Here is a 23,863-nt window from a genome sequence, read left to right on the forward strand (position 1 = left end):
TTCCAAAATGCATAAAATGACAAAGCTTTGAGAGCTTTTTGAAAGTAAAATGTTTCTTTACAGATACTGCAATACAGTTAGCTTCTTGCTGAACATAATTTCTCATGCAGTTCATGCAAATGAATAAACAGTTTTAGTTCAGTTGACATTAGATGTAGTCATCACTGGTGTCAAAGAAATCGTCTCCATCTCCATATTGCATTGGATATCATGAACAAGGCGTTCAATATCTTCTTTTTTTTTTTTTTTTTTCCAATGGTTCCTCGGGTAGCATTGAGTCTGGATTTCAAAATGGTAACGCGTCTACTTTGCAAAGCATTTTAAGAGTTGTTCCCTTAACAGCTTCAGGATATGTTTAAAAGCCATGTCCACCATACTACCAGCAGGGTTTACATTTTATGAAATTTTCTTTCACAAAATTATAAAAAGCAAATGAGATAAAGGTTACTGGCAGAGGAGTATGAGAGATCAAAAGCAACAGAGCAACAGGCAATGATGTAAACACAGGGAAAAGAGAAGGGTTAGCCTGTGCTAAAAGTAGAACCGTGCTTTGTCTGCATCTGAGGTGACCCATGCAGAGTGGCATGTCCCAATGCTTTCTACTCTACAATATGATGACACACCCAAGGAGAACACTTGGGAAGCTTGAGTATAAGCACAGTTAAGTACAATCTTTTTTTTTTTTTTTTTTCAGGAAAAAAAATAAAAAAATAAAGTAAAGATGAAAAAACAAAACAGGAGCGAAGGCAAGTGTAAAAGCAAAGTCTGACGGTAACGTTTAGAAGAGTGTGGACTGGCCTTCCAATGGCATTGTGTCTGCTACTCAACCATGCTACATAATGGATGGGATGGGAGAATGTGAGTGCTGCATTAGACAGGGTGGGCTGCAGGGCAGGGCGGACACTGAGGACACTCCAGAGGCATCCCCGCTCATGCCAGACATGCTGTTAAGGCTCCAAGGCTTTTCATAACCTTCAGTTGAAAAACAGAGAACGTTCTGAGTACACCGCAGCACTGAATCCATGACAAAATGTTTTGGTGGTCCTCACTGGTAATACTACACCTGTTGCTTTCTTGTTTTTGTCTCCAAAGAAACAGGTCAACACAGGCTTCAGACAGATTATTATTCTCCATGCGGGTGCATCAGGAGTACAACAGCATGCACCGGGTGGTACTGGAATGGTTTGGAGTATAACACTGTGAGCGACTAAGAAAGGTAGGCACCTCAGGTAGGGAATGTTTTCTCAGCTGCAGGAGGAAATTCACACTGTGCGCCTCTTAACTGCATACAGTTGGAGGCTTTGAGGATTTTCTTAGAGGAATGCTTTGAATATTATAATTAAATTGTTTGGCATAAAAAAAAGGAGTTTAATCACCATTATTAAAGTATAGATATTGGTAAATCAGTAATTGACTTTTAATCTTAAAAATATTATCCTTCATTCATTTGTGTTGTGCTCCTTCACCATACTGATAGCACCCAACAGCAAGACACTTCATGCACTGTTATGGTCAAGAGCAATGTACTCATAAGTCAGGATCCCGCATGGTATTTATCTTTAAAACACATATACATACATGGTACACGTGTAGCACATAAATACTTTCTTACTCGTGTAAGACAACAACACATTCTAGATCATATAAATCTCGAAAATAGCTTTCTTACTAGTAAATAAATAAGGATATTACATTATGCATGGTATCAAAAAATATATTATGTAGATGTGGACCATACTTGACATTTATGGTTGATTGTGCTTGGTCCTAACAATATGTTTTTGTGAGTTGAAATATGTACAGATCCCAGCATAATAACTGAGTGAGGACAAGCAGCTGCTGTTAAAGTGTGTGCAATTTGTAATAAGAGGTTTGTTGTTGTTTGTGTGTGTGTGTGTGTGTGTGTGTGTGTGTGTGTGTGTGTGTGTGTGTGTGTGTGTGTGTGTGTGTGTGTGTGTGTGTGTGTGTGTGTGTGTGTGTGTGTGTGTGTGTGTGTGTGTGTGTGTGTGTGTGTGTGTGTGTGTGTGTGTGTGTGTGTGTGTGTGTATACCTGCCTGTTAATTACTGAGGTGTAACACTCAGCAAATAGGCATAAAAGAGAGTGTCCTGTCTATTGATCTACAGGGTGTCAGTGTCTCAGGGGGGCCTGTGATTGGCTGTTACTGTACGTACCCCTCCTCACTCTGCCCCCTGTGTGGTTGGGGCGTTCAGCAGTGGTGACCAGGAAGCAGGGCCGCTCTCTCTCGCTGGGGCTGAAGATCTCCTCTGGAGATATGGCCTGGTCTATATGGGGGCAATCTTCATTCGCCAACGCTGCATTAGCTGCTTCACCATTCAGCTTGGAATCTAAATAGAGAATCAATGAAAGAAAAAAAAAAGAAACAAGAAAATTTGTTTCATACACCAGCTTATTTTATTATTTCAATTCAGCATTTTTTGATATAACTGACTATATATGACTGACTATACAGACTAATACACCTGGGGATTAACACACATTTGACAGCGGTTGCCTTATGTTTATATTTCTATGTTTTATGAAAGCGCTGTTGTGTTATGCGTGTTCGAAACTAAATTGAAGGCCTTTGCACTAATGGCTCCAGAGGGGCATCAAGTGACTCTAAGTATCTACTTACCTAGTTCTAAATGTTACAAATACATACTCCCGCTTAGTCTTAAGAGAGAGGAGGAGTGAGTCACGGCGTTAAGAAGTACAAAATCAATAGCGGGATTTCTCACGGTCTGTCTCAATCTCTCTTCTCTCCTATCCAGAATCAAATGTGCTTTTCATCACATATTTCATTGATTGTTTTTGGTGGGAAATTCGTTTGTTTAATCTTGTGCCTGAATCGTCAGCTGATTGAAGTATGGGAACAGACAGAGAGTAAAACACCTGAATAGTAATGCCCCTATTTCTGGAGAACTGAGAGGTAATGATTCAACAGTACATCAGAGAGGGTGTAACACGTATTTCTTACCTTGAAATTTTATCTCGAAAACGTCGTCATGGGCAATAGGGCTCGGGTGTTGGGAGCTGATGCTTGCCTTACAGAAGTTAGGAGAACCTGGTTGGGGTGCCCGTGGGATATGCCTGTTTTTTTTCTTTGGTAGTTTCTGTTTTGCCATGGCCAGGGAGTAGTACATTCCAAAGTTGTTGACAATCACAGGGACGGGCATGGCGATGGTCAGCACGCCTGCCAGGGCACACAAGGCTCCAACCAGCATACCAGAGGTCGTCTGAGGGTACATGTCTCCATAGCCAAGGGTCGTCATGGTAACCACAGCCCACCAGAATCCAATGGGGATGTTCTTGAAGTGTGTGTGCTCACTGGCTCGAGGATCGTTGGGGTTAGCGCCAATTCGTTCAGCGTAGTAGATCATAGTAGCAAAGATGAGGACACCCAGGGCGAGGAAGATGATGAGGAGCAGGAACTCGTTGGTGCTGGCCCTCAAAGTGTGGCCCAGCACCCTCAACCCCACAAAGTGGCGGGTCAGCTTGAAAATACGCAGGATCCGAACAAAGCGGACCACTCTCAGGAAACCCAGAACGTCCTTAGCTGCCTTGGACGAGAGCCCGCTGAGGCCCACCTCTAGGTAGAAGGGCAGGATGGCCACAAAATCAATGATGTTCAAGGCGTTCCGAATGAAGTCACACTTATTTGGGCAGAAAGTTATTCGCATTAGAAATTCAAAAGTGAACCACACTACACAAACGCCTTCAATATAGGTGAGGTAGGCCGCAGTCTCCGTCTCCTGGTAAATGTTCTCCACCGTGACATTGTCCACCAGCTCCACCTCGGTGCGGTTGATGATGGGGTTGAAGGCCTCGTGAGTCTCCAGGCAGAAGGTGGTGATGGACACCAGAATAAAGAACAGCGAGGCCAGAGCCACCCACTGAGGAGGATAATATATGGAGTGCAAACACAGAAATGGAGAGGAGAGAGGAGAAGGACAGAGAGGGGAATGAGCACAGTAATATATGCAGGTAACCAAGCTTGATGGCCAATCCCAGACACAATGCAATTCAACCTATTATATGAGAAAATGGAATCTAGTCTGACAGTGTCAGCAGCAGACACGCCTCAGCACCACCATGCTCCGCTCCCTGTGTCTTCGCCTTGAAGTGTCATTGTGAAAGGGACAATCGATGTCAGCTTCCTTCTTGTCCCTCTACTGTACCTCAAGGTCATTGCTTTTATAAACTGTATGTTACATGCAGAATTATAAAGCGCCTGCAACAGAAGGAGCAAACGGGCCATCAGGGTCAACCCTCTTGACTAAATTTAGCTGGGGATCTTTCCTTCACCAGCACCATGAAAACAGTAGGCCTTCCCCTACACAAGGTCACGCTGTGCAGATGATCAACCCTTGGGAATAACAGCAAGCTGAGAGGACAGCTGAGTTTAGGACAACCTTCTATGAGAAACCCATATTTCTCTTAGTGGCAAAAGAGTACCGGTACTTTACCTTTCATTAGGTATTGACTAGGTGATCATATTTCATCACATTTAGCTTCTGATTTTTCTCATGCACACTACATGGGTGTAACAGAGACAGTATCCCCGCTGGGTTGACTGAAACCCTGCATTCATGTTCCTCTGACCATACTGTAGTTTCAGAAGGAGGAAATTGTGACTATCTTCAATGATAATCTGAGGTAAATAGATCAGAGATGGTGTACAGAGTAGCAGTGAGGAAGCGAGAAAAGGTACTTAATCATTCTCTGAATTGCAGAAGTTGGATCGATAGCATTTCGCTCATGCATGACAAAGTCTTTAAGAGAGAGACTGCACTCCCTCTCAAACTAATGCACGGCATTGTTAAACATGAGGGAGGAATAATAAACAACTTCACAGGAGTTGTAAGTTAAGAAAGAGCAGGTCTGGGCTTGAGTAATCTGTGTATTCCACTGAGAAAAGGAAACGCTGCGTCTCTGTCAGTCATGCTCATTCACAGTGTGTCAATGGCGTGCAGCACAAACGGGTAAACAGGCCCTCATCATAACAGCTCATCACTGGCAATTCACTGCTTCGTATTGAGGAAATAACTTCTTATGAATGTCTGCTTCCCTTTCAAGTCAGTATGCGGGCCAAAGGGGAACCAAATGTTTACTTGAGATGGGCTGTCCGCTTTGATCAGATCAGACATCACAGTTCATAATGAGGATCCCAAAAATGTATAATCTTTAACAACAAATGGATCACTGTACAGTAATATTTGACTGCATACATGTTCATATTTAACATTTCAACATTAAGATAGATTGTTAACAGCAGTAATATTTGAAGGCAATCAAAGTTCATTTTTATAAGCGATGTGTGGTTGATACTGTCCAGGTTTGGTTGACAAAATACAAGAGCGATTTCAAGAGGATTTTTGAGCATAAATAAGTGGTGGTTTCAACAGATTGTGTAATATGGTTGTTTTCTCCACCCCCTCTACAGCGTGCACTGTACAAAATAACAAGGACTTCTTGCAGTATCATGCTATTCAGTTCAACCACACTTGAAACTCTGATCTCAACAAATAACACATAACAGTCATTTAAATCACCTGCTGGTTTCATAGTTGTTGGGTTTTTTCCTACTTTTTTTATACAGTAGGTCAAAACATTTCAACAATGTGAAATATATTACTAAAATTTTGCAGAATATAACAACACATCTCAAATAGCTTTATAGGCATGACTACATGAAAATAAACACATCACACATCAATACTACTCACATTCCAGTAATTATTTTAAACCACTATAGTGGTGACCATTAATGCCCCCGACACACAAACTTTCAAATTGTTGAAATAAATTTGTATCTCATCAGACCACCTCCTTAATGATGTATCTTTGTGACAGTCAAGTGTGGAGAGAGGGAGGGTGGCAGGCGACGACTGTTTGCTCATTATTGGCTAATTTTCACTGTTGCTGGCAAACTACAGGCCTACAGTGATATGCAGTGACAAGGGTTTTCCACTGATGTATCCACCGAAGAGAGTCTGTAATTAAGTCTGAAGCTCACTTCTAATTAATCTCCTTGCCAGTCTTGGTGGAGTGCTGTCAATCCCGTTTGCTCAGTTTGTTTTGTGCTCATTTTCAAATGTAGGGCACGGCTGAGGTTTATGCGCCGGGGTTTTATATTCCGACATAATGAAGGTGAAATGCTGAATGACCAATGTGGGATATTTTCTTTCTATTTCTCATGTTTGCTGTAAATAGTGACACTATCTCAGTAACATTCACTGTTGCTGGATGAGGCCTGATAGCAAATTACCCCTATCAAACTGCTACAGCGGTTAAAGCAGCATGCAGCACAGTGGTTTTTTGTGTTAAAAAAACAACAACAATAAATAAAAATCACATGGTGTAAAGCGCTTTCGTTGTCACCAACAAGTTACATTACTCTGGATGGAAAAGTGCCCGTGACAAAGACTAAAAAATGTCCCCTCAAACAGCAACCTCATTCTTTTCTGGAGGTCTGCCACAACAATGATGGTGGTGCCAAAGATCTGGTTTCCTAATGTGTCGCTGGCCCATTTAAGCAAAGAGCCAGCCAGACCTGGGAACCTTGTGTCTCATAAAAATCAATCACAAGACCTGTGGGAGACAAACTGACTTTCTTTCTCATCTCTAGCAAGTAAGAGATTGTTGATATTAATGTTTACCATGTATGTGTGTGTTTTTTTCCCCCAACCTATGACTCTGGTTCATCCCCTCTCCTTTTTCTTGATGCACTCATATCGACCTGCTGTGGAAACCCCTGGGAGTGTAAATTCAAGGTCATCAAAGGCTCCTCCATAAAGGAGGAGAATCAGTCAGCTTGGCTAATTTCAAACCAGTTAAAGATTTTAAGACACGTTTGAGCTAATAAATTCATTTTTAGTAGCCAAACTCTTTGGTACAAATCGGATAAACACTTATATAATCCAGCAAAAGGGAGTATCTTTAAAAAGATTACTCACCCTTGCATATTTGGAGGAGTAGGGGTCCTCAAACAGAGCCCAGACGCGTCTCTGCCAGCGGCTCCACAGGCTCCCGCTCCTGGTGTCATGACAGTCTGCCTGTGCCAGCCTCCGAGTCATCTCATCCACATCATCCTCGGCATGCTCCACCTCTGGCTCAGCTTCGTCGTTCACCAGGTCTAACAGCCCACCCCCGCTGAAACTATCAAGGGCCTCCTCTGCCTCCCGGTGCTGGCGATAGGTCATCCAGCAGCATGGCTCCACGTCTGTCTCATCAATGCCCCAGAAGGCCAACTCCTCCTCGTAGAGGGGCCCGCAGACATCAGCCGGGCAGTGCAGTTTACCTGTCCTGTAGTAATTAAGGATATGTGCAAAAACGCCAGGGTGGCGATCGAAGAAGAACTCCTCGATCTTGGCATCATAGTCAAAGTGGTTGGGCGCATCAGGCTCGGCCAACCAGGACAGGCGGGTGCCAGGTAGGGTGCGAAGGGTGCTGCGGTATGTCTGATGTCTGATCCCTCCCACGTTTATCACAATGCGATCCTTGTCGTCGCTCAGGCCCATTGCGTCCCTTATGCATTTCTCCAATAAGTTCCCTTCATCGCAATGGTAAGTCTTTGCGCACTGTGCAACTAAATGCACACAAGTGATCAGATTGACGGCGACAATTACAAAAAGGAGAGCAGCGCACAAAGCAGCCTCTCGTTTATCACCAAACTGTGAAAGAAATCGGACCTGTTTGATTACGCATCAGGCTACACCCCCCCTTAAACCCTGTGATTTCTGCAAGCACCTGTCACACGACTGAGGGCTCCTGAAAGCGTACAGCTGCCAGACTCGCTGGACGATATATAATCGAAATCCAAAATGATCGCAGCCAATGGCATGGTATTAAGAATGGACGTCACATCGTCTGTAAATCCAAGATGTCGAGATAAAGGGGCATAGCCCCGGCAGGTTTCTCTGTGACACTGAGATAAATCCAGCTCATTGGACTCACCAGGTTGCGGCGGTTGATGAGCTGAGTCCTGAGCAGGTTTATGACTTTCACAGCAAGGTGACTGCGGTGGTGCTGAGCGGACAGCGCCTGATGGAGACTCGGAGCGCCTCCGTCCGTCTGCTGCCGCTGCTGCTGCTGCTGCTGCTGCCTACAGACTCACCTCCTTCACACTCAGCCCTGATCCCTCAACCGCCTCTAACGCTGAACAGCAGGTCTTTGTCTCAGCAGAAAGATTGTCACCCAGTCACAGACCCATCCCTGTCAGTCATACACGTCTGTCTGAGGAGAAAGACAGCCCTGCTTTCTGCGCTGCAGCCTCACAAAGAAGAGATGAGAGCGATGAGAGGGAGATCGACCTCCTCCAAAAACAAAAAAAAAACAAAAACCCGCCCAAACAACTGCCTGTTGTTCGCCCAGCTCCTCTCCTCTCACATCACATGGAGCATGCCCAGTGGAGGACCCTGCGTCTATTTAATAATAATTTTAAAAAAATGCAGCCTGTGAAACCAACACAGTTAAGAAATTGTCACTGCTGCATACTCAGTCCACAGCCTCTCTGTGTTGGGCTGTGGTCGGTGATCATCTGCATCACTCTCAGGAGGGGGCTCATCATCTTTACGCACAGCTGGCTGGGGAAGGTGTGACTCTGGAGCCACGAAGGCGCAGATCCGCCCATAACATCAAAAACACGGTCATCATTCAACCCTCTCAAACTCTCGTGATTTACGGATGTATGAACGCAATGTTTCGTGTCTTTGTCGACATTTCTCAAGTGGGACACAAAACCCCAGTGCTTCGATACAAGGAGTCGAAACAATTTAATGTCTGCCCCTCTTTTCTCTGCTTCACTTGATCTGTAATTATGAGCCAACGAGCCCGCTGCTCTCGTCCTTTTTAACAGCAGAGGGCGCAATGTCTTTCTACATATTATCTCCACTTTTAATTTATGTGTTGATGATTGTTTGGTCGGTGCAATATAACACCGAATTATTGCTTTGGGAGTGTTTTGGTTTGAGTGCTAAGAGGTTGGTTTTTGGTTTTGGTTTTTTGTTTTCTTTATTCGATTGACACGTTTGTTCTCGTTAAATAACCCAGAAACAACATTTACAGAAATGCTGTAAGTGTTAAATCTTTTGGAGAGAAAAATAAAAGCGAAGTATGCTTTCCTTCTTCTCTTCGTTTGCAGTGAACAAATGATGATGGATTTTTGAATTTCATCTGTTCAAGACTCAAAGTTCGGTGCCTTTAAATAAAAATATAAAAATGTATTCGGGGAAAAGATGAAAATTGTTGCTCATTTACATATTGAGTTTTGATTTTGTCACTGGTTTGGTGTCAAGATGAAATATTTCTTATGGTTATTTATATTGCTGGTTCTGGATGTATTTTTCGGGCAATACAATCTGTCTTTCTTTCTTTCTTTCTTTCTTTCTTTCTTTCTTTCTTTCTTTCTTTCTTTCTTCAACATGTTTTCTTTTCACTAAGTTCAAGAACAGCGCTGGGTTAAATTTGCCCACATACTGTATAATCTAAAATCCTCCAATGTTTTCTTTTTTTTTTTTAAACATTGCAGAGCTGTATTTATGCTCCCAGCACTCTGATGGGGGGCTTGTTGCGCCCTCAGCCCTCTCCTGTGCGCCAGTCGGTGGGCAGTTCTCCGTCTCGGTTTTCACTCTTCATTATAAAGGAGGAGTTTGCTGTATAGACGCGTCTATAGTCCAACTGACCTGAAATAACGGACTCCACTGGCAGGACTGTGTGTTTGTGATCCCAGGAGGTCGACTGCTCTCACAAATTATCCACAAGGACGGGCTGATAAAGAAGTGACAACATGGCTGTGGCAGGATGCACGAAATGCATTAAATATATGTTATTCTTCTTTAATTTTATATTCTGGGTGAGTTTGAACATATTTCATTCTGAATTTGTGTCTGTGTTGGCGGCTAAATGCCATTTCTGCTTCGATTAGGAAAAAAACAAAGTTTGTCTTTTTGTGTGCGCAGCTGCATGTTTACCCATGTGTGCAGCTCAGAACTAAAGATTCATAAATAATAAACCCTGGAGGAGTTGGCTCTGTTGTATAAATTATGCTGCTCTGTCTGGCTTTGCTCTGTCTGGGGAAGCACAGCAGCATCCATCCTCACAACAGGCACATGCGTCTTCTTCACCACGGTAGCACCAGTGTGAGGGTCCTGGAAGTGCTGATGGGGGGAAATGCACTGGAGGAACTGTAATTTGTAAAAGAAAAACATATTTTCTGGTTATGTCATATTGATTTTTCATCCATCATAAAACTCATTGAACTTATCAGATTCATCTGTATTGAATTAAACCATGCTGCCTGTGTCCATGTTAATGCACATTTAAAAAAAAAAAAGTGTTTATGGGGGATGAGGAGATCTGGTTCCCTGATATTTTCTTTGTTCCCATGTGGATACATTGTTTCCTACTTTTATCCTTATTCACCACTTCACATGTTGGTGGTATATTTCATCAAGATAAATATTTTGTACATTACAGGCGGGAGCCAGTTGCAACTGTCTACCTTTCACACGGCCTTTCATAGCTTTGGGTTTCCTGTTGCTGTGTCAATTCCCTTTTTGCATTCATCTGTGAACTTTGTACATTTGATCAGTCTTTTGTTGATTCCAAAGCGTCGTTCTTTTTTTAGGTGAACGTAGAGTCACCATATCCTGGACACACCACACATGATTGAGCGTTTCCTCTGTTCGTTTTGCTGCTGTGCTTGTCATTGTAAGAGACTCTGAGCACTCTCTTCCTCGTTTCGCTATTTTTCACGTCAAGGATTCAGTTTCCGGTTTCTATGAGAACAATGGGGTGCAGTCAGGGCAAAAACATGTGCAGATATCTTCATATAAACATTGGCGTTGGCATGAGAACAAGAAAACTACACTTAATTTTGGCCTCTTGGTACAAAAGCCTTCGAGTGATAACACTCGTCAAGATATTTCTGCTTTGTCTGGGAGGTAAAGTTGAACAACAAAGTTGTTGAGTTGGCTTTAAACAAAGCTGTGAGCAGGTCAGGGTCTCTGGTGGAGGTCACCGAGGTGTCAGGATGTCCTTACTTTGCTTGGCAGCAGACACAGAGATAAAAACCGATAGAAAGGGGTAGACTGATCTTTGTAGAATCTGCTCTTCTTTCCCTCTCAGATGCCACAACTGCTCCACCTACGACTCCCTGCTATCGTCAGATCAAAAACACAATAATGACTCATTTCAAAAAGTCTTTCATCTTGATAGTAGCTTATTTTGATTTCTACATTTCTTTGGGGTTTCTAACTACGGATGTGTGACCACCATCAAAGAATGATAAATTAAACTTTTTTTCTCATTGGAACAGCTGGCCGGAGGCGTGATCTTAGGAGTGGCCCTGTGGTTACGCCATGACAGTCAAACTAGCAACCTCCTCATACTTCAGTTTGAAGGACACCAGGCACCAAATACCTTCTATATCAGTAAGTATCAGTCATTCGGTGACCTTTCTTCTCACTGCTGTTTGAAGTCGGTCAGAAGTCCATAATAACATACACAGAATTCATTTAGCAAAATCTGCCTTGTGGATCAATGGCATCACTGTTTTGTTTTTTTTTTGTTTTTTTTACTGTTATGTCTGTTCAGAATCGGAGAGGTTTTTAAAAAGCACAGATTTCCATTATTACCACTTCAGATTACCATTTCAGCATACACAGCATCCAAAAACGTATCAAACCATAAAAAAAGAAAAAACAAAACGAGAAACACAATGGCCACAAAATGACACTAGATATCCCAAGCTTCATCTTTTTGGTAAACGTTCTACAAACATTGATCATACTCTTAACACAATGAGGATTTATTTTAAAGTTGCTGTACAAGTTTGTCTTTTTCCCTTGCCTCCCCCTCCTGTAAGCTGCTCATATATAATCATGTGTCCCTCCTGTTTCCTGTTGTGTGCGCCTGTTTTCCTTGAGACTGATCTCCCTTCTGGATGTGTTCTCCCCCTTCATTCCTTATTTATCATGTGAAGCCATTTTTTTTTTTTTTAAACCGCTGTAATGGAAGTTATCCAATTCATAGAAATACCTGCTTACCTACAAGAAACGGACAGAAATAGTAGGCACGGTGTGACTCTAAGAAAAGACCAGGAAACAGGATCTACGTAAATCCGCAACAGAGTTGAGGAGTCACCTTTTCACAGATGACCACACACTGTAGGTCAGATGGCATAATTATACCTGTTTATGACATAAACTTCCGTCTTCAATGTTTCTTCAAGTCACAGGCCAGATGCTTCGGGCAGATGTCGAGGCAGATGTGTCTGTGCTCTGAGAAATCCATTTTTCAGGATGGTGCACAAATACAGATGTCTTTTGCCGCCTGTCCTTCACATTTGAAGTGTTTGGTCCTCGGGAATCTTCAGCAGTTCTGCAATAGTGTGTTGCAGTTTGGGTTTTGTGTGTCGGTTTTCTCCGTGTTTGTCTCACAACTTGAACTGAAATTATAGGTCACTCTCGAGTCCTCTTCACTGCCCCCATAGAGCCAGAGATTGGCCACAGAAGCCTACGATACATGATATTACTTCAACATTTCAAAGGCCAGTGCTCTTGGTCTGTTGTGGTGGCGAACTCTAGTCAGCCCATTAATTTACATTTGGGCTCCTGCTGCTCTCCTATACTCTCTCCTTGGTAAGTATACAGAGCAAAAGCAAGCCCATGCTTTTTATAGAGGAAAGGCACACTCGTGATTTTAAAGGCAGGGCGGCAGGAGAGGCCCACCCAAGCAAGATCAAGGGGAATGTCTTTTTTCCCCCCCCAACTCTGTGTCCCTTGAACATACGCCCATGCATAATTCAAATAAGCTCGTACATCTGCACATTATCCTTCAAATTAGAGTTTGGAGTGGATGTTTTTAGCATGCTGGCACACCAAAGTGGTATTTATGTAAGACTGAAAATACACATGCTCCTACCTCTGCACCATTATTGTTGGCGTTCGTCAGTTTGGGCAGCTTGTAACGCACTTACAGAAGGAGACGCAGCGAGTGAGTTGCAGAACATGTTGTACACTGTATGTATAATGCAGTGGCTTTTCTGCATAATCATAAAAAAGGGAAATAAACACAAACAGCTGAAAGGCTGTGAAAATGAAGTTGTTCCTGGCTTCACATCTGCTGGAACCTGCTCTGTTGGTACTTGTTCAGTTTTGTCTAAACAGAAGTCGCCCACATGGGAACGCTCGCTAACAAAGGCCAATCAGGTATTAAAATCTCATTCATTCTAACTGTTTATTTTGTCACTAACAAATACCGACTGCCGGGCTCCAGTAGCACAGATAAGGGAACATGATTATTTCTGTTGGCAACCTCATGTTGTCTTAAACACAAGTCTCTCTCAATGCCAGATTACAAATGACAAAACTTCTCAGAAAATACCTTTCTTATTCCCTATACAGAATTTCAGGAGCAGGTCAGGACATTCACACAATTTCTTTAAAATATTGTACAAGCATGAAAACAAGTTGGAAACAGTTTGTGTTTATCTGATCCATGTAGTCTAATCTAAGTTAGGATGACAGGAGCTGGACATTAGGTGAAGACAGGACCTGAAACCTGTCTGTCACAGGCTAACGCAGGCAGACGTTTTTAGAGGTTTTCTTTTTTTTTTTTTTTTTAAATAGTCAGATTATAATGTATCATTGTGCCACTCACACTTAGATACAAATACTTAATGATCATAAAGAAGAATAGATAATGAAGGAATTCATTATCTACATTCGTCTCAGTTTATTAGTGTTCAAGCTTCAACCATACAGCCTGAAGTATAGCCATGGCTCCTTTTTTTTTTTTCAGACTCTGGTTGAGAAGCAAAAGAGAGAAGTCCAAGTAGGTGTTTTAGCTGGTGCTCAACACCCCCCCCCCCCCCCCCCCCCCCCCCCAATCCATTTTGGAGATTACATTGCGAGACAAGAAATAAATGAACTTCCCCGGGGGCTTCAAATCGTCCGTCTCCCTTAAGGTCTCAATAGCCTTCAAACCTCAAAGGGTGTTGTCATAGTAATGGTAGGCAGTGGAAATAATGTCTGCTTTGCCGCATTGCCAGGTTGCTGGCCCTGGTAGCCGTTTCTCAGTACAACAAAGTCCTGAAAAAGAAAGGGTGGCTGGGGGTGTCGAGTAGCGACAGAGGGAGTGCAGCTGTACGAACGGGGAATGGTTGTGTGTGATAAATGAGGTATAAAGTGAGGTGTTGAAGACCTGCAGTTGCAGGGCAGTCACAGCCTCTTACTGTCTGTCCCTTTTCAGTCTGCCCTGTCACACTACATTAGGGGCTCGCCGTGCATTTTACTTGTATACAAGAATAGAAAATCCAGTAACGGGCTGTTCCCAGGTCGTCTCACTAAAAGCAGTGGCAGAAAACGAAGCCACATCTTTTATTACGGTGGAAACATCAGCGCGTAAAGTTACATCCTATCAGATCGTTTCATCCAGGAGTTCCAGATTAATTGGAAATATCCTTTTGAGGTTGTAGTGGTTAATGGGGAAAAAACTAATTCATATGCATATGTTTATTTAGAATATAGGCAATATGTCAAATGATAAAAGTATGACTTGGTATCATTATATAAAGTATTATTTTACTTATAAAGTAAATATTGATGCCAGACAACATGTAAAAACCGGGGCAACAAATGGCAGTAATACCAAAAAAAAGGAGGAGCATTTAGCTATAAATGGGGATAAAAAAAAAAATGTCTCCGCCTTTTAGAAGAATCTCAAAAAAAATTTTAAATAGTTTAAAGACTGAAGCTCACATAGTCATTTTTTTTCCAATCAGATCCTGTTTCTTTCCAGAAATAACTGTCCCAACTATTTTGAGATATGACACGGCAATATAATTCAATTACGGGGTGGGTGGAAAAGTCTTCTTTTGGTGTTTAATAATGTCTGTGCTCCAGTGTAAATCAAGTATTACATGTCACCACATTTTGAACACAACAGAGCTGCGGATGAGTTGACTGTGAGCGAATTACTGATGGATTTGTTTGTAAGCAGTCTAAGACTGTGAATGGGCAGAAGCCGTGCGATCGTGTTCAAACAAACCACAGTCCGTGGGGAACTGTATCTCCTTCAATCAGTTAAATCATGCAGATAATTCTTTTTCTTTATTTTCTGTTTGAGTGGAGTAACGCAACCTCTTATCTGTCCTTCACCAACCCTTCCTGTACTTGCTCTAAGGAAAACAAAAAGCACTACATTGCAGGAATTTGTGCCGGCTGTGTTCTTTGCCTGATCTGAGGTGGTCCGAATTATTAAAACACTTTTAGAAACAATTAGCCTCATGTTAGCAGACTGCAATAATACATGTCTGTATTTATAAAACAAAATCCTTTTAAAACAAACTACTATTCTTTATGAAAGCTAGTTTCCCTTTTCTGATTGTTAGAATAATAGATATTTGCCATTTTGTCGAGTTCATACCATTTTCCTCTCAGCTGCTGAGGCTGTGACGCAGGCCTCCGCCGTAACTGGAGCTTTATTGCCATGCATTGACGTTTTGCTGTATTAGAGCCTTTAGCACATTTTCACATTTCTGTTTGCTGCTCAGTTGGAAAATAACTGCAAGCGTGGGGGGGAAAGTACATTTGTGTTTGCAGCAAAACTCGCTGTCAAATAGGGAGGAAATATTTTAAGACTTTGTTTTGTCAGACATAAGTGTGTGCGTGTGTGTGTGTGTGTGTGTGTGTGTGTGTGTGTGTGTGTGTGTGTGTGTGTGTGTGTGTGTGTGTGTGTGTGTGTGTGTGTGTGTGTGTGTGTGTGTGTGTGTGTGTGTGTGTGTGTGTGTGTGTGTGTGTGTGTGTGTGTGTGTGTGTGTTTCGGGAGGGAGACTATTGATTGACATGATCCCTTCTGTTTCCTGGGAAAAGGCAACGCCGGGGGTCAGAGGTCAGCTCTGAGGGGTATTGTTGGGAGTGGAGGGGGTGGGGGGGGGGGGGGGGGGGGGGGGTACGTCCTGTAGGCATTTCCTCCTGGGGGCTGCTGTATGGACCTCCCTCACTCAGGATCCGGGAGCTGTTTATCTTCAGGATGTCAGTACTGTCATGTCATTCTACATGGAAAGCAGGAAAAACATCCAGGAAGTCCATTACAAAACAATGTTAGGATCAGTACGGGGGCAACAAGGCAATTGCAGCCCTTACACTGCTGCCCCCTCGTGGTGCCTTGGACACATTGCTGTGGTGAAAAACCGCATTTTATTCTTGAGGTGCTTCTTTGATGGGCATTTTTCTGCTCTTTTTTTTGCAGGTGTGTACATACTGATAGCTGTTGGAGCAGTGATGATGCTTGTGGGCTTCCTAGGATGTTTTGGTGCCATTCAGGAGTCGCAGTGCCTGCTGGGAACGGTGAATATTTTCAACTGTGCAGCTTTAATCTAAAAAATGGCAACTCTTCCTTATGAATTAAATCTTCAGTTATCTATGAATTCTTGATGTTTTCTTTTCTCGTTTTTTTCTTCTGTAGTTCTTCTTCTTTTTGGTGATCCTGTTTGCATGTGAAGTGGCTGCAGCAATCTGGGGCTTCATGAACAGGGACACTGTGAGTAAAACACGCACCAAAACATGCACTGGGGGTCCCTGAGCAAGACCCTCGGTCCCTCCAGCTCCCCCTGAGCGCTGCTGCTCTGTGTGGCTGCTACCGAATGGGTCAATTCGGAAAGGAATTTCCCCTCTGGGGATTAATACACTACTATAAATAAGTACTACACACACACACACACACACACACACACACACACACACACACACACACACACACACACACACACACACACACACACACACACACACACACACACACACACACACAGACACACCTCGCTGCATGTTTGATGTGTTCTTATTGATGTTCCACCACTGCTCTGTGAACCCCCTCTGTTTGTTGTTGCATCTCTCGAAAACCTGCCTGTTTCCCGCCCGTCCACAGATCTCCAAAGAGCTGATCAATTTTTACGACTCGGCGTACATCAAGGCGGTGGATGTGTCAGGGTCTCCCAGCAAAGACGCCGCCATCAAGGTGCTGGATGTTTTCCACACGACGGTACGTCACAATGAAAACCTCCAGGGATACTTTAGTTCTTGTTCAGTTTAGTTTAGCTTTTTTTTGTGATTGTAAGGAGTTGTAAACAATATTAATCATTGATGTTGTGAAGTGATTGACATCACTGGTCTGTGGTTTCTTCATCAGCTTGACTGCTGTGGAAAAGGAGACGACACCCCGCTCTTTAAACAAGTCACCGGCACTTTGTGTCCTCGAAAGACGGCAGAGGATTTCCTGAAATCTCAAGTACATGCAAGTTTTTTGGTGTAATGCACAATAAGAACAGCGAATAAGTTCATTTTTGGTTAAACTTTTTGGTATGAAAGTCTTTTTTTCTGGTTTTGTTTGACAAATCAGTTTGGGTTTTTTTTTTTAGCTTATTGCTATTAAACAACAACTTTTACAAACAGATCAGTATTCTTAAGAAAAAAGATCAGTAGGTTTGAAAAGGGAAAACTATTATTAATATGTCATATTTAATGCATGAAATTGCTATTTTAAGCTAACTATTCTGACATTTTTACTGTGGGTTGTAATGACAGAGATTAAATTCTGTGTATTAATCCAACTTACCCCTTAACGTTGCTCAAGCCAATCAGCCTCAGGGCCCGTCTGCACCCTATATGTAGCAGAAAATGCATTTAAAGTATGACAAATATCAACAATTAAGTCTAACAGGGATATAATAAATTCTATGACTTAACTTTATAATGTTGGCTTGTAACCAACAGTTCAATTCATTGGAGTGGCAAAGCATTTCAGTCGATAAAGTGAAAGCCACGGCTTGTTCTTGATCTTTCTGATGCCTAAATGGTCCCCATTGTTCTACACAGTGTCTGCCCATTGCTCCTTCAATTTCATGGTTAAAGGTTAAATACAGAGAACAAAATGCACTGTATTATTGTATTATGTTGAAAAAAATATGTTACACTTGCTCTACAGAATTATGGAATTGTGGTGTATTAGTCCCACATCACACAGTAACACAATAACCTGCCTCGATGTAGTGTCGTTGTTTTCACGCCGCCAGGCATTAGAGCATTCATGTCCCATATTTCTAAAGGTTAATAAAATATCTCACACAGGGAATTTATTTTCATTAGTCCGCTTTGGCCTTACATGGGACAGAGCTTGTGTTAAAATTTAGACTGTGATTTAATCTTTTGGATGCATATTTTACTCCAAGAAAAAGTTGTGTATTCCGACAACACTGTTGCACTATGTGGAACCAAAATATTTTAAAATAATGTTTTTCCTCCTTGTCGTTTGTATTCATGCTGCTGTCAAATGTCATAAAATATGAATAATCGTTCAGAGACGTACAAACAGACATTTAGCACCCAGTTTTGACAGCAGCCTCTGTTCTCAGTCGCACGTAACTCGCTCCCGTGTATGTGTGAATGTTTGAATGCGTTATTCATCGCAGCAGTGTGGCCTGTGTCCTCATTCTGTCTCTGTCTCCCCCTCAGAGCTGTCACTTTAAACTGATCGAGCTGTTCTCCAAGAAGCTCTACCTGATTGGTCTGGCTGCCTTGGTGGTCGCTGTCATAATGGTGAGTGTCGGACTGAAAATGCAGATGGATGTTTCACATCAAGTTTCCATTAAACTTCAGGGAAATGGTGCAACACGGTTACTGGAACAAAGGCATAATGGTCACAATCTCCTTTTTCAACCTTCAGATCTTTGAGATGATCTTCACCATGGTGCTCTGCTGTGGGATCCGGAACAGCCCTGTATAATAAGACTCGAATGAGCAGCAACGTGAGCCTGTGTAGGGATTATTTTATTGTTTTTCTATGCAGCGGCTCCTCTTCTTCAAGCTTACAGCACGAGATGGAGCTTTCTTCAGTATTTTAGGTTAGGGTTTTAGTTGGATATTGTTAATCTCTCATTATCATTTCTTCAAAGTAACTTCTCGCGATGCGATATTTTTCTATTTATCATACAGCAAGATGAATCTTTTATACATACTGTATGATGTGAAATGTTTTTCTGTTGGTGATTAATTCTCTTTTTTACGGATGTATAAATTGTACATATACTTGTCAAGTGTTAATAACACTTAGGAGAGTCCAAGTATTCCCTCATAGGTTGTTTCTCTAGCATCTCGCTCTGCAGTGGTAGTGTTATTTAAGTGTCAGGGCTTTAGTGGTGTCGAAAAATGTTTTGTCTTGCTCTATTAATGATTAGGAAGAGGAGTCGGAGAGGATGTTTATAGCTGCCTATCGCTTATTTGAGTCTGATGAACCATCTCGTGCTGTCTTACTTTGGTTAACAAGAGAAGCACTCCTGATGTACGGAAAAAAACAACAACTGTTTCCTCTCTTGAAAGATGTTAAGAATGCTAATAAATTATGCCTTCTCTGTTGTAACACTGTTTTCTGATTTGTGTTTCCTTAGATTAATCAATTTCTCCTATATTTTGTGTAGGTTTTTAAAAAAAATCTGATTATTTAGCAAATTTATGCAGGAAAAAAATGAAAACTTGAGAAGAATCATATTTTTCATGTCACAATTTAGTTTTAATGTCTCATTTTATGTCACATCATCCAACCTATGGTTGTGGGGAGCTGGTGTAGTGAAGGCAGGGACACTGTGGAAAAGATCCCAGTATGTCATGAAGCACATTCACATTTACCGGCAATTTATAGTCATCTATTGACCTTGTACACATGTGGGAGGAAACATATTGATCGAATCAGTATTTGATTGAATATCGATTGATCCCACAGGTCCCACTGAATAGTACAACACAATATGTTTAGAATATAAATGAGCTAAAGATTCAAGCAATATAAAATACATTCAACTAAACCATGAGGAAGAAATAGATATATGCACATATAGGTGTGGATGAAGTATCAAATATAAAAAAAACATAGGGCCAGATAGAACATGCAAACCCTCCACAGACTGGATCCCAAGTCGTTAATAGTATTAGGTTTGTTTTTTGAGATTATCAAAGAAGCTGAATACACATAATTCGAAACGTTGACGGCATTGATGTGTGTCACCGCATGGGGGCAGTGTGGGGCAGGCTGCAGCACAGTGGATCTCCTTGAGAAGTCACCAGACTGGTATTTCCAGCATGGTGGAGGCAGCAGCAGACACACCCAGCACACGTGTGGCCTGCCAACAGCTTCTTGTTCTCATCTCAGCACGTGTGCGTAAAACTGCGCAATAACGTCACATGTGACGAAGTTTGAATTTCTTTCAGGATGCACTCCACAAGCTCAGACATGTCGATCGTAGTCTTCATGGGCAGGGATGGGTGGAAACGCAGGTGGAGAAATGGGCGGCTGCTCCTGTGAGCTTCCACTGACTTTGCTCTATTGTGTTAGTAGATCCCTTCATACAGTGCTAACTGAAATATTTCAAAATGGAAGTGATGTTCGTATCAGCTATTTGGGGAAAAATAAAAGAATCACAAAAAAACCCAAAAAAACACCCATATATAAAGAGATGGAATAGCCATTCAAATGGCTCATTTGGGAACGATCACATCTGGCGGTGCCACTGGATCATACTGTGAACACCTCAAATTCAGAGATGTGTTTTGTCGTTCAAGTGAAGGCAACGTGGGCAATTTGCACATACAAACAGCTCGCAACTGTGAACCGGTTCTCATTGTTCACTTAAAAGAGCCGTTCAAATGACTGAGTCGTTCATCAACATTCCATTTCTACCCAAATATTGATCTATAACTATTGAGTACATGAGCATAACATGACCATAACATTTTTCTGAAAAAAATGTTATGGATTTGTTGTTGCCGCATCCATTACATAATTGAATAGTCATAAAATATAATGCGAATGACCATAAAGCAAAAGAACTCTCAATGTGATTGACTAGATGAACTAGGCATCAGAATAATAATTGTCACACAGACTTGGATTATGTCTTCACTGTGATCAAGCATGCTGTCATAATCTTCCCTGAATGCATCAGTCAGGTGGCTTGTCTGGAAAAAAAACATCAGAGAAATCCTACGATCTCAACGTTGAGCACCATCTTTTAATCGTGTCTTCTGTCAACGCCATTAACTTACATATAGGTTGGAGCAAACAGGAAGAAGTGTGTAAGTTACCAAATATGGTCACTTGCGTGGTTAACGTTGCGCAATAGATATGATCTTATCTATGTCCTGGTTTTGGAAAGGTGCCTGAGTTTCATCTGTATTCCATGGTAACAGTTGAAGAAAATCTTAAAGCTACAGTGTGAAATTATAAATTCAGACAACAACACGCATCCGGAAGCCACCTTTCCTGCTTTACTGAGACAATGCTCCTCTGCCCCCTCCAGGTCGGTGGAGTGCCCTTGTCCCAAGTGGAGGAGTTTAAGTATCTTGGGGTCTTGTTCACGAGTGGGGGAAAGATGGAGCGTGAGATCGACAGGCGGATCGGTGCAGCGTCTGCAGTTATGCGGACGTTGTATCGGTCCGTCGTGGTGAAGAAGGAGCTGAGCCAAAAAGCAAAGCTCTCGATTTACCGGTCGATCTTCGTTCCTACCCTCACCTATGGTCATGAACTATGGGTCATGACCGAAAGAACGAGATCCCGGATACAAGCGGCTGAAATGAGCTTCCTCCGTAGGGTGGCTGGGCGTACACTTAGAGATAGGGTGAGGAGCTCAGTCACCAGGGAGGAGCTCGGAGTAGAGCCGCTGCTCCTCCACATCGAGAGGAGCCAGCTGAGGTGGCTTGGGCATCTATTTTGGATGCCCCCCGGACGCCTCCCGAGGGAGGTGTTCCGGGCATGTCCCTCCGGTAGGAGGCCTCGGGGCAGACCCAGGACACGCTGGAGGGACTATGTCTCTCGGCTGGCCTGGGAACGCCTTGGGGTGCCACCGGAGGAGCTGGAGGAAGTGTCTTGGGCGAGGGAAGTCTGGGCAACTCTGCTTGGACTGCTGCCTCCGCGACCCGGCCCCGGATAAAGCGGTAGCCAATGGATGGATGGATGGATGGATGCTCCTCTGAACAATGCAATGAAATAGGGGGTCGACTGTAAACTGGACCTTCCTTGATCTCACCAAAGCTCCTGTGGGCAAATGGAAGCAAGTCCCTGCAGCCAGAGGCTGTTCTAGAGACATGTGAATGCCTCAGGCTTCATGGGAATACCTTCAGGCAGCACAAGTGGTTCTGATCAACAATCATCAATCACATATAGGCTGGCTAAATTCAGTGTAGAACATTGGCAAACAAATCAGTCGAATTCACTGAGCGTCCAACTTAAGCTGTTTGGTTTCCCTGGAGAACATCACTCTCACCTACTCTGGCATCTCTCAGACATCTTTATATTCTGTCCAGTGAGATAAGCATGCAGCCACATTCTTTCTCCTTCACTGGTTTGACATCGGGAGACCCCCAGATCCTCTTGAAACCACCTACAGACATCGCAAATATTGTTTCAGCACAACTTTAGCACATTGAGGATTGAACACCTTCAAACCAATTTCCATAGTTGGCAAAAGTATGGTTTTATTTCCAAAGTGATAAAAAGTGCAAATTGGATTTCATTTTAGAAATATATTGTGTTTTACATAATCTTAAGCTATTGAAATATTCACTTCTTCCTGTCTTTGATGACAGTGACATCTGGTATCTTCACATTTTGTATCTTTTTATTTTAAAAATCAATGTGGCATTATTAGATCAAACCCCTTCAACAGTAGGTGGCTAATTCGCTGAGTCAATAAGTTTGTTGCCATATCTTCTATCGAGCATGGCAAAATACAGGAAGCCTACCAAGGCAAATATGAGAATACGGTTACCATTATTTGTGCAGTAATTTTGGCATATGAAATGATCCAGTCATCAAAATTAAACAAGCATGTGGAACTACATTTTGAAACTACATCTCAGTTGCAATATTATTTCATGTTATATGAAATAAGACGTGCATGAAAACGCAGCTGAATTTTAAAAAGCAGCAAATTGTGCAAATTGTTTATTCCTTGTGAAAACAATACAATACAGAACAAAAGTTAACAAAACAATACTTGCAATTTACAATTATTAAAATATAGATTTATTGCAAGCATCCCTCTACTGTTCTTTTTAATATGTAATATATGGCCCCTTTTCTGTTCTGATCTTGTGTTATGTGTTTTAATAGGTGAAATGAGAACATGTGTCATAATGAGATTTTTAACATCAATTGGATCCTAACTGTAGTCTGACCCTGAAGCATCTGTTCACCCGAAATATATTGAAATACTGCACTGGCGAGCCCCCATTCCTCCACTAGAACACACACACACACACACACACACACACACACACACACACACACACACACACACACACACACACACACACACACACACACACACACACACACACACACACTGTGCTCCGAATTCCAGTTAAAACACTGTTACCTCAAATAACCAGAGATGGACTCATGATAACAGTAAAATGCTGTGAGAAGGTGTACGGGTAACACCCATCGTCACCTGACTTACTGAGAAAATGTTTCAGGATTAGTTGCTGTGAAACTTATTGTAAATGTCTCTTACAGTGTGAGTAAGTATCCCTGAGGATGATTTATGTCACTCAGTGCGTGTAGCTGTCTGTTAGAAATTCAGCAGAACAGCTGCTCTGAGATTTTCTCATAAGTCGACTGTGTGAATCATCAACAAGTTGTTGCATCAAGGTAAAGTACATTTTTGCATTTTCCAAATGCTTTAGAGCAGAAATTGACTAATCTCAGTCTCAAGGACCCTAAAAAAAAAAAAAAGAAGAAGAAGAAAAGAACATGGAATATCTCCCCAGTGCATATTTTTTTTATTTACTATGTGTTGTTTTTTGTAAC

General features: G+C 42.2%; 2 protein-coding genes across 2 annotated transcripts; one reads left to right on the forward strand and one right to left on the reverse strand.

Moving 5' to 3' along the window:
- Positions 1-832: 832 nt before the first annotated feature.
- On the reverse strand, positions 833-7,521 carry kcnc1b (potassium voltage-gated channel, Shaw-related subfamily, member 1b; the record flags this gene model as incomplete). The annotated part of the gene is made up of 4 exons (XM_080505493.1): positions 833-972; positions 2,173-2,346; positions 2,979-3,894; positions 6,958-7,521. 4 exons carry the CDS (start codon positions 7,519-7,521, stop codon positions 833-835), a joined length of 1,794 nt encoding a protein of 597 aa, XP_080361619.1.
- Positions 7,522-9,698: 2,177 nt separating this feature from the next.
- On the forward strand, positions 9,699-19,401 carry LOC308136896 (CD81 antigen-like). Its single transcript, XM_080505438.1, has 8 exons — positions 9,699-9,854; positions 11,319-11,433; positions 16,256-16,353; positions 16,472-16,546; positions 16,934-17,047; positions 17,195-17,293; positions 18,517-18,600; positions 18,728-19,401. The coding sequence occupies exons 1-8, from the start codon at positions 9,789-9,791 to the stop codon at positions 18,785-18,787; spliced, it is 711 nt and encodes a 236-aa protein (XP_080361564.1). The 5' UTR covers positions 9,699-9,788; the 3' UTR covers positions 18,788-19,401.
- Positions 19,402-23,863: the final 4,462 nt, after the last annotated feature.

The sequence above is a fragment of the Blennius ocellaris genome (genome assembly GCF_963422515.1).
Source record: "Blennius ocellaris genome assembly, chromosome: 11".
Taxonomy (NCBI): domain Eukaryota; kingdom Metazoa; phylum Chordata; class Actinopteri; order Blenniiformes; family Blenniidae; genus Blennius; species Blennius ocellaris.